At 40.7% G+C, this 17,789-nt stretch overlaps 2 protein-coding genes across 3 annotated transcripts in view; one reads left to right on the forward strand and one right to left on the reverse strand.

Annotated features, from left to right (window-relative positions):
* The first annotated feature begins 100 nt into the window (after nt 1-100).
* Nucleotides 101-8,827, forward strand: MALSU1 (mitochondrial assembly of ribosomal large subunit 1). The gene is made up of 4 exons (XM_030444630.1): nt 101-299; nt 2,986-3,164; nt 5,978-6,059; nt 7,221-8,827. The coding sequence occupies exons 1-4, from the start codon at nt 101-103 to the stop codon at nt 7,424-7,426; spliced, it is 666 nt and encodes a 221-aa protein (XP_030300490.1). The 3' UTR covers nt 7,427-8,827.
* Nucleotides 8,828-10,772: 1,945 nt separating this feature from the next.
* IGF2BP3 (insulin like growth factor 2 mRNA binding protein 3) overlaps nt 10,773-17,789 on the reverse strand; it is a 118,654-nt gene continuing 111,637 nt past the window's right edge. The window contains exons 13-15 of one of the 2 annotated variants that reach the window (XM_030444784.1): nt 15,725-15,856; nt 14,336-14,449; nt 10,773-13,419 (exon numbers count right to left, since the gene is read on the reverse strand). In XM_030444784.1, the coding sequence (XP_030300644.1) occupies nt 13,318-13,419; nt 14,336-14,449; nt 15,725-15,856 (348 nt within the window). In that variant the 3' untranslated portion in view covers nt 10,773-13,317. The remainder of the gene's footprint in view (nt 13,420-14,335; nt 14,450-15,724; nt 15,857-17,789) is intronic. The other variant, XM_008494205.2, reaches the window with a different exon arrangement.

Here is a 17,789-nt window from a genome sequence, read left to right on the forward strand (position 1 = left end):
GATTTACCAATGAGAAGAGAGAGGCGTGACCGCCGCTGGCCAATGGCGGGACTGATTTGAGGGGAGGGGCGGGCCGCTGTTCCGGGGCGCGTCGGTGGGCATGTGGCGGGCGGTGGCTGGCGGGCACCGGGTGCTGCGGGCGCTCCCCGGTGCGGCGGGGGGTGTCTGCCGGTCGCAGCCGCCCCCCCGACTGGTTGGGGTTCCCCGCTGGGGCTGCGCGGCGGTGCGGGGGGCCGGAGGCGGCGGCGGAGGAGGAGCTGGGGCCCTGTGGGCGGTGGCGGAGCCGCGCCAGGCGGCAGGTAGGGCCCAGCGAAGGGCGACCTGGCGGGGATCGGCGGGGAGGGCTGCCGGTGTAAACCCGCGGCTTCTCTCGATGCGCTGCACCGGCGCTGCTTTTGACCTGCCGCTCGGTACTTTGTTCCGGGTCTCGTGATTGTTTAGCTGTATCGTTCTCGGGGTGTTCTCCGAAGGTTCCGCGGCCTCACGGCGGGTGAGGATCCGTGTGTCCGCATGCCCTCCCCGCTGATCAGGCACTGCTCGGTCACCTTCAGAGCGGGCGGCTCCGCGGGCCTGGATCATGGGTGAACGTGGTGTTCCGGCCTCCGCCAGAGCTAAGGCGCCGGTCCGTCTCGGGGACCGCCGTCCCGGAGAGCCTCGACTCTGCCCTGCATCTCTGTGCAGTGGTGCCGTAAGCGAAGGGTAACGGCTCGGGAAGAAAGTAACTGTTCGGGACGCATGGAATTTCATCCTGAGGGTGCCTACAGCGATAGGATCCCCCCCACCTTGGCTGAGACCACAGGCTCAGGGTGTTGGCGCTGCACCAGCGTCATCTCTGAAGCCCCGATGTAAAGTGGGGAGTCGGGGGTTAGCGTGGGCGCAGCCTGTATGTCCGTATGGATACATACAGGGAATTTTGTGAGGATAGTGGTGCCAAGTAGGAGGTGTGTCAATCCTATGTAGCCTTGCAAAGAAATTTCCCTGTATAGGTAACAGTTTTAGTAGCGCGATGGCTGGTTATGGGTATAGGCTTTGTGTGCATGGAGATGGTTTGTGGTAGCTGTTCTGCAAATCTTTTCTGGGCAAATGTTTTTCTAGGCTAGATCTGACCGTGACGTTCAGTGTGGCAATGTGTGCCTGGGGTTGTTTAGCCCATTCGTTCTTTAAGTAGGCACGAGAGACTTCACATGTGGCTACCAGGCAAACATTTAACTGCTGTGTCTGGAGGAGCTGTGGCCACTGCTAATTTTCTGCATGTGTGACCACAGCAAAGATGAAAGAGTGCATGAGTCCCTAAGCTCGTAGGCTTTCCTATAAAGAGACCTGATCCAATTTCATATCCCCATTCATGGATGTAATTCTATGGAGCTATTGTTCTTTGGTTTTGTCTTTATATTGGTAAGTATAAAGCTCAGCCTTGTGCTGGTGCTTGTTATGCACCAATGTTCACTTTATGGTGTCAGGTGTGCATTGTGGACCGATTGAAATTATGCCTCAAGTATGCACACAAGTTGCATCTCCCTAATTAGGACAAATGAAAAACAAATTGATTTCATGTTGTGAACAGGAGGTAGTTGCACTAATTTTCTAGTTTCTAAGCTGGCTTGCTTAAACTGTTGAAGGACTAAAGCTTTGTCTACAATATCGTAATGCTTTGTGACAGAACATGTTGAGGAAAAGAAAAGTGTCTTTAGTCAGTGTGAAAATAATACCTTCCCACTGCACATCAGCTCCATTTCATCTACTTAATATTTTAGAGTAATTTCATCACCATTGTCACCGTTTAACACTGGGCCAGCAATTAAACCAAATGACAGATGCTCTCTATTAATCCCCTTCTCCTCCCTGATAAACAAAGGAGAGAGAATAAGGGAGAGAGACTTATGGGCTGGAAACTAAACAGTAATGATAAAAAGGAAAAATTACTAAATATGTACAAATATACAGGAAAATTGATACCATGTTCCTCCCCCCACCCCCAATAACTCTCACATCACCAGCAAGGCTGCAGGGCAGCCCTGGGAAAGTCCAGGCTGGACTCCTGGGGTCAGCAGCAGTCGGGAGCTGGAGGCAGGAACACACAGGCTCAGGCTGGGATGGATCAAGAGCACAGGCAGAGGAATGGATGGAATCCTCCCAGGATGCTGAAGCAAACAGGGACAGGTGAAGAAGGGGAAGAAGGAAGGGAAGGGGTTTGGCCATCGTGATGCCTCAAATTTATACTGAGTATGACGTGTATGGGATGGAATACTCCGGTCAGTTTTGGCCATCTATCTTGTCTGTTCCTCCCTAAGGGAGGGTTTGCAGGTATGACGTTTTTACTCCTTTTCTCCTTCTGGAGGGCAAAATGTTCCTCAGAACTGAGCAGTGTCCTTGGTTCTGCATACCAGTCTCTAGCTGTAACTATAAACATTGAGCATTATCAGCCCCAGAAGCAGACACTGACTGAGAAGCTTGCTGTTAATTTCAGCAAGTTCAGCTACTTACAAGAGACCTAGCTGAAAGCAAAATTACGAGACAGAAAATTACCTTTATCCTGGCCCAAACCAGGACAACCACTTATTATCACAGGCCTGTTGAAAATAATTCTCTGAAATATTTTTCTGTTGTTTTCACAATGTTTGCTGAATTACCTAGGTTTCATTCACCTTAATTAATTGTCAAATGTCTGATGATAGCATTGACTCTTAAGGACTAACAACAAGAAATAAGTTACTTTATAGAAACTTTGAAGTTTGCTAACTGCTGTAGCTAGTAATAGAGTGTTATTTACTGAAAGAGTGTTTAGTTCTCAACTTCGATGGTTTTAAAAATGGTTTAAAAAAATCTACAGTTAGTGTTGCATTGTCTGTATCAAACCAAACTCCATAGTGAGTGGCTTGCTTAGGCTATAATAGAGTTCATTGCTGTTTTATGTCCTCTTAAGTGGCGGGGTTTTCCAATTAGAAAGATAAATTGCTGCTATATTATTTTTTCTGTCTGTTCCAGATACTGCTCTTCCAAGGTTCAATATTGACTTTGTTGTATCTCTGCTGAGGCAAGAAAATGCTAAAGACATCTGTGTCATCCAGCTACCTCCAGAAATAAATTATTGTGATTATTTTATAATTGTGAGTGGATCTTCAACACGACATCTCCATGCAATGGCACATTACATGCTGAAAATGGTAAGACAGTTCCTGCTGTGCTCTGGGTTTTGAGGAATGATTCCAGATGTGAGAGGGATGTCCAAGGAACTGCACTTCTAGGGGTGTACCAGGCAAGATGAAGCCAACTATCCTTATGTCATCTAGTCCTGAATACATCTAGCAAGTAACTGTACTTTTTTCTTTTAAAGGTAGTACTCAAAATATAGAGCATATATTTTTTTAACAAGACTTCTCTGTATTTAAGACAGTGATGACATTAGCAGAATTTGATGGCTAGAACAAGCGATGTGAAATGGAGATGACAATCTGTGTCCACTTCTGTCTTCCATCCAGCAAGCCTCATAGCTATTCCCTTTATTCTGAAACCCTAATCTCTAAAATTTCCAGGTTCTCAGGTAAATCATAAGGCTGGAAAAAAGACAGCATGTGAGGAGGCATAGGATCCTCTCATGGGCTTACTAATGCAAACTGCTTGTTAATAGTCACCCTACTATGAACGGAGAGGAGGAGTAGAGGAGCAACAGCCATCTTTGCACAGAAATCTTGCAGTTTGGCTTTTGCAGAATGTGAGCTTTTCAGTACAACAGAGGTAGGAGTAAAAACATGGGTAGAGCTTAAGGGTAAGGACCACACTCCTTGCGGGAGAAACTTGAGGGCCAAAGAGCCAGCTGACTATTAAAAAGCACAGTGTGAGGAATATGACTCTCCCCTCTCAATCAGCTGCCTGTACTCAACCTGTATTTTGCCTTCTCTTTCTTTACCTTCCTAAAAAAATTTTTCCTTTGACTTTTGGTTTTATTTTATTCCTTACAGTCCCATTTCAGTTGTGAGGCTTGTGAAGGAGAGAGGGATACATGTTATTGTTCAGTGTCTTTCTGAGCAGGTGAGGAGTTTCTTGCATTCTCTGCCAGAACTGGTGCATCTTGACAAACAAATTTTGCCTCAAGATAGAAGTTGAGTAAATGATTTGAGTGCAGTAAATTTAATTGCTTAATATGTACTGTAGTACTTGCTAGTTTTAAATCAATGGCTGTCCATCCTCCCCAGAGCAGGAGGTATCAGTGAACACCACCCACCTGCCAAAACATCCCAGTGCTGCTCTGGCTGCTCCCTCTCGTGGCTGTCAAAGCAGCTCTTTTGCCAGGGCAGAGCCTCTGAGGAGGCGTGCAACGTCCTGGGTGTCCTGAGACACCAGAAAGCCTGGCCAAGTACTCAGGAGTCACTGGGCTTGCAAAAAGTAATCTGAAGCTTAAGATATAAAGCAGAGCAGGTGCTTGGGAGTGCTGCTAGGCAGCTGGCAAGCTTTACTGCTACAGTGCCTAAAATGTGATTTATTTGCACTGAAATGCGGAGGCACTCATGTGTAGCATCAGGTCCTATTTGAGTAGCTTGTACATGGCAAAGTCTCAGCTACTACTTACCCTTTCCATCTGGATTCATGTTAGAGGAAGAAACTAATACTTTACTTGAATCTATTTACCATTACACAGCTGTAAAGAGAAGGCTGAAGGAAACTTGTAGTTGTGATCAACTTTCCCAACCTCTTTTACATAGCTGATGGCAGTGTACTCTGGGCTCTTCACTGTTTTGGGCAGACTTTGAGAGACTTCTGACAGCCTGATTTTGAGAATATATCACAAGGTACCTTAAAAAAAAGGAAGGTAGAACTACTTCTGAGTTGCATTTTGAAAGTTCTCCATTCTGGCTTGCAAACCGGAGCTATTGTCCAGCAGCTGGCACTGTGTTGAAATAACCAGGTACAGTTGTATAATGTTTTGTTAGCCAGCTATGCTGGTACAACCTGTTATTTTGCATTTTGTCATTCATGGCAGGCAGGTCTGTTAGAGTGGTGTTTAACACTGTTACTTTGTAGCCTTGTGCTAGAGTAAATGTTGTTTGGATTGTTTTTAAATTTTCAGCTTGAAGGAGAGATCCATATTTTTGACCAAGTGCTTCAACCAGAAATAAGGTAGAAATTTGAAAAAAGGAGCTCTGTGAAGATGCAGCTGTCTTAATTTTTAATTGTTTCTTTTCTGCTAATGCTTCTTGTGAAGAAACAAGTAGGTTATGGCCAGATCCAAAAGAGGCAGTACTTAAGCCTTTAGTTGTCAAATTTCTCCAGCTCTACTAGATGCTTAAGTTCTTTCCTCTGAAGCTGAGAGCTAGGAAAGCTACCATCTTGGACAGGGACATTGCTGTGAGCCACCCCTTCCCCTTTCTCACAGTAATTCCTAGTAGTTCCTTTGTGTGCTGGTCATCTTTCCCCCCTCCCCCGCTTGCAATGAGCATCAAGATATGCTCTAAGGAGACAGGAGGTTTGTTTGAATGGATTTCTGATGGCATGGGTTGAAACTTTTCTCCCCACTCCTCTCTCTGAGAAGAGAATAAGCTTGGCATCTCCATTTCTGCATCATTAACTAGGCAATGTAAAACATCAATGAAAAGTATCAGAAATGAAATAAAATTTAGTGGTAATGGCAGATACAGAGAACCTATAATTAAAAAAACTAATGCTAAGTAGTTGTATTCCGTATTCACCTTGAGAAAAAATGGACACCTGTAAAATTTATGGATAACTGCATGAGAATACTGTGCATTAGAATTTTAGATTTTATACTAAATCCCATTGAGAAATCTGTACTTATTTTCCACTGCTACAGGTGTATTATTCTTTCATTGTGCAGACCCCAGAGCTGACATTAAGTAATGTAACCCATTTCAGATTTAAAACAAGGCTAGACAACTCAGCTTAGTTCAGCTTATCTTTTAGTTTTGAATGCTTTTAAGTAAATGCAAAGTATGTATTTTTTTTACCATTGCTTCTCTCTTAGTACAAGAATCACAAAGAAGAAAGTGATCGTCATACTCGGATCGAAGGGAAGGAAACAGATGACTGGCTCTGCATTGATTTTGGTAAATATTTGTGAATCTGACAAATACGAAGTTCTGCGTGAGCTCTTTGTTGAAGGAAGCATCTCACCATGAACTCTGGTTGCTGTGGAGAGTCTGCAATACTTTGTTGTATTGGAATTCCAGTTGTTGCTTGGGATACTAAATAAGTTTTCACTAAAACTCACTGGCACTGAAGACAGCAGTAACTAAAATGCTTTTATCAGTGGCTATAACAGTTTTTAGCAAATTGAAGATAACAATAGTGGAAAGGAAAAAAAGCTACTTAATCTACTCAGGCTTATAAAATTGTTGTTTCAGTGCCCTTTGTATGCTGCCCCAGAAGTTAACCACTGAATGGGCTTTTCCTCTGCCCAGATCATACTGTAACACACGGTAAAACTTCGGTCCTAGGAACTGGAATTCAATTATTTATTCTACAAGTATGAAACTCTACACAAACATAAAAGTTTGCATTTAGAAAGCATTTCTCCTACACTGTTGGCTCTAGATTCTCACTCTCTAATCCTGTTTTGCCTTGAGAGCTTGAGTAGTTGAGGAGGAATGCAACAAGTGATGTTGTCTTGATTAATTTTGATACTTATAACTGAAAACCGATTGAAATCTAAGGGCGTAAGTAGAAAAAATGCATTAGAAGTACACTGGAATTAACTGTCTCTACTATTGTTTGCATAGAATTAATGAAAAGCTGCAAAAAACCCGTACAGTTTGGATCTATTTCATTATAAAAAAAAACACCTGAAAAGTGAGCAATACACCTAGGAAAAATTACATGTCTAGAACTGATTTTTGTTGGTAATCTAGGAAAACTGAAAAAGCACCTGTAATCTCAGGAAGGAGACTCCGAGTAAAATTTATTTTTACTTATAGATATCCTGTAGAAGTCCTTTCTTCTGTGGTGCAGAGTACTTGTGGTAGCATCTTCAATTAAATCAGAGTATCGTCCTCTCATTTTACTAGCTTGGAGTCTTAGGAAGTTATGACCAGTTTCTAGCAGCATTCAAGAGGTGGAATCAGCAAATTGAGACCTCTATCAGAGGTCTAGCCAGAATGGAAGGAAAATAGCCAGAATGGTGGAAGAAAGAGCTGAACTCTTTTTGCAGCTGGAAGGGTGGAGTGCTTTCCAGTTCATGTTAATTTATTGTGAATTTCTGTTCTGGGCAGGTAGCATCGTGATACATTTCATGCTGCCAGAAACACGGGAGACTTATGAACTGGAGAAGCTATGGACTCTTGGTTCCTATGATGACCAGTTAGCACAAATGACCTCACAGTCACTGCCAGAAGACTTCATATTGGGACTCCCTATTAACAGTAGTGATCATCTTGAACAAGAACTTGATGCAGCTGCTGAGTGGAAAGAGAAATGAGCATACCTTCAAAGATCAGGGAGACACATAGTCTTGATTACTGACTCAACAGTCACTATAGTTGGTCAGTACAAAACAGTGTATTTATTGGGTATGCCTAGGTAAAGTGCTGGACAAGCTACAAAAATGATCAGAACCAGAGAGTCATTAAGGTTGGAAAAGACCTTTAAGACTGAGTCCAGCCAAGAAATGTCAAGGAATCCTAGCCTAAGAGAGCTTCTTGGGAGAGTCACCCTTTCAGTGGATTTTGTGGTGAGAAGAGCAGGGCAAGGAAAGCTGCTTAAGCTACTTAGCCTGAAACTCATGCTCATTCTATGCAGCCATTGTTTTTCTAGTTTCTTTGAAAGACCTCCCTGTAGTGGCAGTGCAAAAAAGACTCAAGTGCTGTGAAGAAAAACTGTGCAAGATGGTAGTTTATATGAGGCTTCTTGCATTAAGCCATTTGGGTGGTGAGAATGAAGCAAGTCATGCTCTGAGTTGAAGCAGGAGAGAAAACAATCAGAAAATTGGTGTTACTGAGCACACAAAAGCCAAGAGAAGCAGCAACAAATAAATGCCTTGAGTTAATACAACAGTAAGATTTTCATCCAAGACCAATCTGTTTTTAATAAAAAAACCAACAGCCTGGAGAGCTTCAATTCCTTGTCTTCATGTTAAAACATCCAGCTCATTATAAGTGTGCAGTTAACTTCTCTGCTCCTTTTTTTCTCACCTAGTTTTTGGAAAAAGACACTGAGGCAACGCGGTGTGGCAGTGTAAACCTTCAGTTCCTTTGAAGAGGGCAAAAGTATTTTGAAAGGAAAAAGGAAGCCCTTAGTCACTGAGCTTTATGTGCTGTTCAGCACTTTCATAAGTCCTTAAACTTTGTGCATGGTACTATAAACAGTTAGAAGAGCTTCATGATGGTAACAAAACTTCACTATGTAAACCAAGATGCTTCTCTCCACCACAGGCGAGGGCTTTCATCACTAGATGAGGATCTCTTCCTTCTGGAAAAGCTTATTCTGCCATTCATCAGAAAGCAGGAATGGTAGAGCCTGAGACTGGTCACCTTAGCCTCACAAACTACCTCTAGGCCTGTCAGCATCTCTTCCCTGCACAGCAGCTACTTTTCATAGTGCTCAGAGGTGGGGACCTTGGCTTTTTTGCCTGTAGTTGTGCTGTTTGGGGAAGAGTTTTGTGTTTTTAACAAAACAGCATTATTTCAGACTGGCTGTGTTTTCTTGCAGTGTCTTAGCTCTGTACTTCCATGAACAACTGCTGCTGAGTTTACCTGCTGCGTGATACAGGGTAACAGATCGTTCTGCAAATTAAGCAGGAAGTATTTATTAAATGTAGTAAACTATGCAGATAAAACATCTTTGCCCAGAGAATAAAGGTATTGTTAAATCTGACTGCAAAGAAAGATTTTCAAAATGCTTCACAATACCTGTCAATGACCCCTCTGGGGGAAAAGATAACCTTAGCTGTCTTACAGAGCGATGGGTTCTAAATTGGGTGTTTCCTCCTAGGAGGCATATGTAGAAGTAGTTTTGGATCCTTCCCTGGAACCATTTGCCTTTTACTGCTGCAGATAAGTAATAGCAGATGAATAGAGGCAGGTTCAGCAAACATTACACCATTGTATGAACCTGTATTTAGTATCCAGAACACCACACAGTATCCTAGCTCAAAGAGCACAGCAACAGAAGGAGCACCCAGAAAAGAATGGTAAGAGATGGGGAACACCTTTCATGTGAACAGACCAGGACTCTTAACTACTAGAAAGGGTCTGTCACATCTGGAAGACATGACAAAAAAATTCAAATGAACTGTGGAGACAGCCCCAGTAAAATGAAGTATAACAGTTTGTTGTCAGAAGCACATTGTGAAGAGGAGTTATATGGGACATCCACTGGTTGCTATTAAATATTTGAAGTGCCAGCCCATGAGGAGCCTCTTCATCCTCCATGTAACAGAAGCAGCCATAACCTGTGCTCAGCTACCTCAATCACCCAGCCAAGTTACCTGCTTGACTTGGTGAGCCTTTGGCCTGATTCTCTAAAAAGCTGTGACCTAGAAATTAAAAGAGACAGGCTGGATGATCAGAATTGATCCTGAACCCCTTTCGGAAGGAAAACATTTGGAAATGGTTTCATTTCTGTGGATCAAACGGTTTCTGTAGAAAGGGAAAGTATTTAGCAGCTTGTCCAGTGAGTCTAAAGATTGACCAGTCTTCCATGGTGCAGAGGTACATAAAGGTTTGGCTCTGCAGGTTCTCTTGATGATGGGATGAAACAATTATCAAGGTGGAACTTTAGTCATCATTTCACTGATTTCCTGCACCATATTTAGGTAACTTCATTACCAAGCATGTTTGCATCCATCAGCTAACATCTGTTACAGCCCAGCTTGAGTGCTTAGTCTACAATTTTTCATGTTCATTATTTCATGCCTTTTCATGTCCTCTGCCTTAGTACCACGTTGAGACTCTGCTATCCTGCACAGCATATATGCTTCATTTAATGGGAACTAATGTAAAGAACATATGCCTTGAAATTGCAGCTTAGGAATAAAAGCTTTAGAAGGTTAGAAGCAAATAAAAGCATCATGATTAAGCAAATGTTTAAACCAGTCAGGTGTCACAAACGCACCAGCAATACAGAGGAAGGCTTAAACTTTTATGTTGCTCAAATGGCAGGGATGCCAGTTCTGAGAAGACAACTCAATACTGGCATGGAAAAATAAGCTTAAGGGTTCCCTGTGAAATGCAATAACCTACCCAGTGTCTTCCACAGGCACTTTTTTAATTCTTTCTGGTGGCTGGTCTCAGTAAACGAACTGTGAAGACAAGTGGGAGAGTGCAAGAGTTTGGAAGAGGAGTTTGGTTTTCCACTTTTTTAAAGATAGAGAATAATATTATTCATGACTTTCATTCCTCAGCCCCTCCCTCTCACTCTACAGCATTCAGGTATAACATGTAGTCTCATTTCTATTCCAAATAATGTGATTCCTTCAGGTTTTTCTGGGGTCAGGACTGTTGAGTACACATTCTTTCCCTGGGCAGATCACTTGGGCTGATTTGCTATGACTGAAACCTTGAGCCAGCTACAGGTACTACAGATTTTGCAGCATTGTGTGAGAGGGAGAAGATTAATTATTAGCCACAGAAATCCCTGTTTGCAAGTGGAAACACTGTAAGCTGGCAGCTGAATGTCCTAGCAACTATGGAACTCCTGTGTGTGAGTGACTCATCCTTATTCAGTTATTAATACGGTCAGAAAACCAACTTGCTGAAAGTACCACACATACTTGAAAAGGCCTGTCCCAATGCCTCATCAGTTTAAGAAAACACCACACAACTTTATCTGATGATAGGAGTTAAACTCTTTATTCCATTCAGAGGCATCTGGCAAGTGGAGCTGCATTGGGGGGCACATTACAGATGAAAAATGATCCATACTTTGTGGATATTGAAATCATTTACAGTATTTACTTTCTAGCTATTCCCAAATACTCCAAATAACCAAGTCTCAAAATTGAAAAGAAAACATGATTTACCATACTAAGTCTAGAAATTTAAGAAAGATGACAGTATTTAAATCAGCAGATGCAAATGCAGTGCCTATCTGTAAAGTAATTTTTATGGAAAATAATGAAGTCAAATCCTTCTCAAATGTTAAGAAAAGAACGTCAGACTGACTTAAGCCTCAACAAAAATTAAAATGCTATGACTTTTCATACTTCAGTAATTTTAAATTCATTGTAAGAAAAAAAAAATCCTAAAGGCTAGATGAAGGTCACTGTCAAAAAAGGAAAAGAAACTCATTTTTCTTTGCTAAAACTACAACATAAGTTTGTGGTTTTTAAACCAATTAGTAAAGAAGAGATGCAGGAAAAACACTTCAGACCATTTTCAAAATTACCTAATCTGTACACCAATGATCTTTGGGAAAATTATCTATTCTATGTAGTAATGCCTCTATTTCAACATGAACCTAGGAGGTAGATAACAAAATGATGAAACAAATGTTTTTGCTCGTTGTGCCCCTCAAATCAGTGCAGCATGGTGATTCTGATCATCTCATGCACAAAAAACATCACAAAAAAAAAGGTTCAGAGGTAATAGCATGGCTCTGTCGACCACACACATACAGGCGCGCACGCGCACACACACACACAGCAGTCTTTATGCACCATGTGTTGCCACATTTTTTTTTTTCTTAAACTGAGGTAGACTGAAGTTTATTGTAGAAACTTGAATGTGTCACTATTACCACAATCATCATTCAAATTACATTCGGAAATTAAAAAATTTGGTAACTTTCCTGTTATCCCTGCCTTTTGACTTTTTTTTTATTTTATTTTTTTTTCCTTCTCTAATGGTTGGTTGCAGAACGTGCATAAATCCTGCTGCATCTATTATAAGCCAGGCTAGAGAGGTTGTTTGTTCGTTTGTTTTTCTTGTAATAGTTTTTTTTTAAACCTTCAAAGTGGCTTAGTGTGGCCCATAACAGCGGCTGGATATGTAAACTTAGCCTTTCATTATCTTTCACTGTGATCAAACACTGTTTGACCTTCCCCCATCGTGGTAACTGAACGCAGTATGATGTGATCTGCAGACAGCAGAGACCCTCCTGGCCTCAAATACACTCTAGCAGATCAAGTGTTCTATCAAACTGAAGATGAAGCTTGCTCTTTGAACAAAATGGCAATCCAAATGGGCTGCAAATGGTTAAATGTAGCATTATTAGGTAGTGATGGTCAAAGGCACAAAGGGTTCATGCATTCAATCAAGTAGCACAAAAAAAAATTCAGCCTCTTGCAGCCTTCTAAATTTTTCCCCCAACCCCAGCCTCTTGCCATCACTTCCTTTTCCTGTTCCCAAAAAAGTACCGTCACAAACTTTTTCATCCCATCTTAAAAGAAAACTAAACGGCATTGCTGCTATCAGAATGTTGGCATCATTCACTATCTTTTGAACATTCACTGAATTTTTTTTTCAAACAAATGATGGTGTTGAAGCCCTCAGAAAATCTGAGGCTGTGTTTTTTTTACCCACCTTACTCCCATCAGCCAGCAGCTAGAAGTGCTCTACTATATTTTTCCCCGTTAAGTCTGTAGTACTCCTGGCTGGTGGCTGATCAAATTTTAATTTTTTTTAAAAAAATAAAATGCTCAAGAACTATTAGCTTTATAAAGTATACAAAATACCAAAAAAAAAAGCAAAAAAGGAACAATTTCTCATTGAGGTACTAAATGCCTGAGGTAGTTTAGTAAAATGCATATTTATCTTTTTATGCCCTGGCCAACACCATTCAACACTTCCCTTAGGTTATTCATGGCAGTGTTATGTAAAAATGCAACCAAATTCTTTTTAAAAAATGCCACTTGTTTCAACATTGGGGCTAACACTTAAATTCTTGTCAATGCCCTTGTTCTAACCCTAGCCCACCCGCAATCCCACCCTCCAAATGTGTTTCTTCTTTTACAGCTGGACCTATAAGAGCAATGCCTTTTTTTTTTGTTGGTTTTTTCTTTCCTTTTTTTTTTTTTTTTTTTCTTTTTAAACCAGTGAACTCAGAAGAGAAAGCTTCATTAAACCAAGTTCTAAAAATTGTTGGGGAATAATAAGAACAATAAAAAAGACTAATGAGTTTATGTTAAATTGTGAGAATAGAACAAAAGGGAAGTGAAGGGGTCCTTATTTTAAAGCTGGGTTTCAAAAGTTTGAGAGAGCCTAAAGAATACATTCTCAGAGACAGCGTTCAGCGGTTGCCTGGTCCTCGAACAGGTGATTGGCTTGGTGGATCTTCTGCATAAAACTTCAACAGGTGCTCACCACCCGTCGCTCTGTCGCACAGTCTGTCTTTGGTCTGGCATCTGTCTCTGATGGGCCATTTCCTAAACCTTTATTTTCGTCTTGGCTGAGGCTGTCCGCTTTGCAATGTTTTTTGCTGTTGCTGCTGCCTCCTTACCTGAGCCAGTATTTCCTGAATTTTTCTCTGAGCAAGCTGAAGGACAGAAAGGAGAAGAAAGAAACCATCGTGATGCTGTGCCACGGGGACTGCTCTTTGCAAGTGACTATACATGCTACTGGGATTAAGAAAATCTGGAATAACTAAATTCCTAGTACTGGCAAGATTACTCATTAGGTCAAATACCCTTGATTTAGTCATGATGTACAGTTTAGTTTTTCTTCTTTTTCCACCTACCACAACTACCCCCACGGTCAGTTTTCACATCTGTAATATAGAAGGCACCAGCACAGGTAGATGACTATCACCATTAAGAAGCTACAAGACTAGTTTCATTTGTACCTGTGGAGATGATAATGTTTTATAAGAGCTTACGTTTTAATAGAGATTGGGCAATTCTTTAATACACTAGGGAATCCAGAAGGTCAGGCTTACAGGATTTACTAGCCCTCCCATCTCCTTTTCAAACTACAAGTCAACCTGTGGCAAAGTATGAAAAGGAATTGTCACTTAACTAAGAGTTAAGTGAGGGAAAGTCTTGTGATCCTTTTCTTCATGATATTAAATCAACAGATTGGGCAATGTGGCCGAATTACATTTATATGTGCAGTTATTGCCAGGTACTGAGATGGCTTGTGTGTTCCTTGCTTCTGAATTTCAGTTTAATCACAGCTTGGGTTTTCTTTTGCTTTTGAAGTTTTAGCAGTGCCAGAGCCCACATATTAATAGGCAAGTTTAAGGATATTGTTCTACATATGTAACAGTGCAATATTGCTGGAAGTCTCTCTCACAGTCATGAGGAAAGTTGCAGCAAGACAGTGAGAGGAGCCTGGCAAGAAGCACTTTCTGTATCCTGAGTGAAAGTCTTCAGTCCCTTGGCTCTGCACATGGATATGAAAGACAGACCACAGACACATCAAGGTAATACAGAAATTCATTCCAGTCCTCCTACCTGGCATGCATAGAAGTGACCAGTTATTTTCACAACCACCTGATCATTTTCATCAGGTGTCTGGTCACGAGGGACTACAACTTCCGCACTTGTCAAGTTTTGAAGCTCATTTACCTATAAATAGACAGTAGAAGTCAGAAAATCTTAAAGTAATACCCCACAACCACCAAGCCTCAAAGATACTGCTGACCACAGAAACATCATATTCTTAGCTGTGTTTAAAAAAAGGAAAGCCACTAACAGAAAGCATCTTTGTATAGCAGCATGCACTTTGCAAGATGATCCTTGTGTCTCCAACATAAATTAGCACCAAGTTTTCTAGGTTTTGTAAAAGTGTTGTAAAGACTAAATACATCACACAGAAGGTGTCAAATACACAGCTTTAAAAAGCAAATAGATGCCACAGTGTTTACATTGGAGTTTACAAGTTTAAGGTCAGAAAATTCATACAATATATGATGAAAGGGAGAAAAAAAAATAGTATTTATACATTTTTACCTTGAAAAACTTCCACAAGATGGAGAACTCCAAACAGTACAATGAGAAGTGTCCAAATTATTTTCAGTACAATATCAGCTTCCACCGTGTTAAGTAGAAGCCTTTCTCCCATTTACACTAGCAATGCATATCATTATTAAAAATCTTTTTAGATGAAAAAAAATGTCAGATATTTGTCCTTAAATTCTTCCACTGCAAGTGAAGAAAGAGGCCACGGTACCTCCTGACACTTCAAGAATGGAGGTGCAGGGCTGAACCATTTCTTTGCAAAAACTGGATAGCTTGTGACTTAACAACCATATGAGAGGATTGGAGTGCCAGCACCTTTTCAGGATTGAAAAGTCTCAGTGATGAAACTGAGTCTAGGAAATGCCATCAATCAAGTTGAAGAAAAAAATAAAAGAAGTTCTTTTTGAAAACTGAGGTCTGAACAGGTCTTAATTTCCTACCACTTATTTAGAAATTATGCATTCACCCAGTTTTGGCCAGAAATGCTACCTTTGGACACATTGGATTTGATGTTAATTAAGTAAATGAAATCTTTTTGCAATAACTGGCATAAGCTAAGGTTCACAGAAGCAGGTTTTGAGTGTGTTCTTGTAAATGGAAGAACTACATTACTATTACTAAGTCCTGTGTATATGACTGCAGCTATAGATTTTTGTTAGATAGGTTTTTTAGATGAAATAAATTATTCTATGAGCTTAGCTTCTCTTGACTCCATGCTAGAAGATAGGAAATCTTAACAAGTACAGCTGAAAAAAAAAAAAGCATCTGTTCAAAAACAGCACATAACTTCAAAAGATTACCTCTTCGTTAGCTAAATGTTTAAGCCTTACACCCATACACAGACTGAAATAAGAAACTAAAAGTTTTATTTCAGCTACTTACTGTTTTGCCTCCTTTACCAATAACTCTACCAGCAGCATAGGATGGCACTTTTATATGAGCCTCAAGTTTCACTTCTTCTTTAGGTCCAAAGAAATTTTCTTCTTTAAGTTTTCCATAGATTCGCCCTTGAGCCTGCAAAAATGCTTTTAGTTAGAGAATGTGCTTATTGAAATGAAGAAATCTCACAGAAAGGAGAACTCTCCATACATTACCCTGACAAAGCATTTTCCCTAGTAAATATAATAACAGTTTTTAAAAAGTCTTTGTACCAGAAGGTAGGAAGTACCATTGTCCAACTTTCAAGATTGTACAACAATCCAGGGAATCATGGAACAATTTAATAGAGAGCATTATTATTATGCTTTTCAGTAGAAATACTGCTTTTAAAAGAAACTATTGCATCTCTGTAGAGGTAAAGAGTGGTGGAGAGAAGAACTGTCTGGCTGAAGCATTTTTTATTGCACCCAGAAGCACAGAATGCAATTAATTAGCTCAGGAATCCATTCTTTTAAAGTTGCTAGACTGAAAAAGAAAGCCACAACCCCCCTAAACAAGTCATGGGATAAAGACTCCAATTAGAGCAAATAGCCTACTTTTACAAGTCATTAAAACATATTGTTTTATGTTATAAATAAATAAATAAATAAATCTCATCTTGCTCTGTTTTCTTAAGTGAAAAACTGAACTGCCTAGAATTCAAATAGCACCATGAGAACAGTGTGACTCCAACCAGCACACAGTTTCCTTTTTTGGGGAACACACAAGTGCCAGGTAGCAAGAAGAGCATCCCTTGAGATTTAATTCATGCATCTTTCTGATTTTTAAACATATTTATTTCCTTATTCCCTGCCATTCATCAGTGAATTCCTGAGAAATGGTAACATCATCTACTCTGCATCCCCTAGAAGCACCAAAAGGACATTACTATTGAGACACTGAAGAGAAATGCTGTAAAGACCTAGGATCACAAAGCCTTCTCAGTTCAGATTTTTATCACTTTTAAATCACACTCACCAGCCCCATCACACTGGGTACACACTAACTCTAACCATCTTATAGGCCACCACTCCAATGAAAAGTCAAAAAATACAGCACAATGTGATAATTATTTTAAATAGTGGAAGGTTATTTAGTCTTATTGCTATCTCATATCCTAAAAGCTTACTCAACTTCATGCTGCTCTGGAATGAGTAAGATGAAAGACATTTTGTGACCTTAGAGCTGAAAGTATTACCAGACTTCACCTGAAGAGTGGGGAAAAATCTGTAGCATGGTTTGGACCTAGGTAGGATACTGCAGATTGTGGAATGCTATCACAGAGGAGAAAAGTGATCATCTTTCCAGTGAGACAAAACACAAAAAAAGCCATACAAAAACTCAGTACAACTACTGTGTTCTGGCACCCTCAAGAGCCATAGAATTAGAGATTCCTGCTCCAGGAAAGCACTTCAAAAAGGTTTGCCAAGAGCAGATAAAATACTACTCCCAGCCTTCATCTTGATCTGGAGATTTTGAAAGTATTTCCAAAATTTGATATAGACAGACAGTAGCCAGCATAGCTCTTTTCATTTCAGTAGCAGTGTTTTTAGTGTGCATTACACTTTGACAATCTGCACAGGCTGCGGGGATCAGTGGGAGAGGTACTAATAAGAAACAAGTGTGCATTATTAAGATTTGTAAAGGAAGGTGGGATGTTGACTATTTAAAAGATAGCAGATACATTTCTAATATCCCAAATCTTTCAGCTCTTGAAGAAGCCTTTAAGGAAAGGTAGTGACCTAACTGGGCTGGAGCTCTTCGACAGTAAATCGTGGCTGCAATGTGTTGTCTACACTAGATTCCATTTCTCTTGGGCATGTCTCACATTCAAGGCAACATGATTATCTCTGAATACCCGTGTCACGGGTGTGCCTAAACTCTAGGGAGCAGTGCAGCAGAAGCTGTAAACAGGGACATATTCTCTTCCCATTGCCTTGCTAACAAATAGCTCTGCATACCACAACATCCTCAGGCTACTGCAGCTGAGGAAGAAAGGGGTGAAGCCACTGCAGCTACCACGGACATG

Source organism: Calypte anna, chromosome 2 (genome assembly GCF_003957555.1).
Source record: "Calypte anna isolate BGI_N300 chromosome 2, bCalAnn1_v1.p, whole genome shotgun sequence".
In the NCBI taxonomy this organism is placed as follows: domain Eukaryota; kingdom Metazoa; phylum Chordata; class Aves; order Apodiformes; family Trochilidae; genus Calypte; species Calypte anna.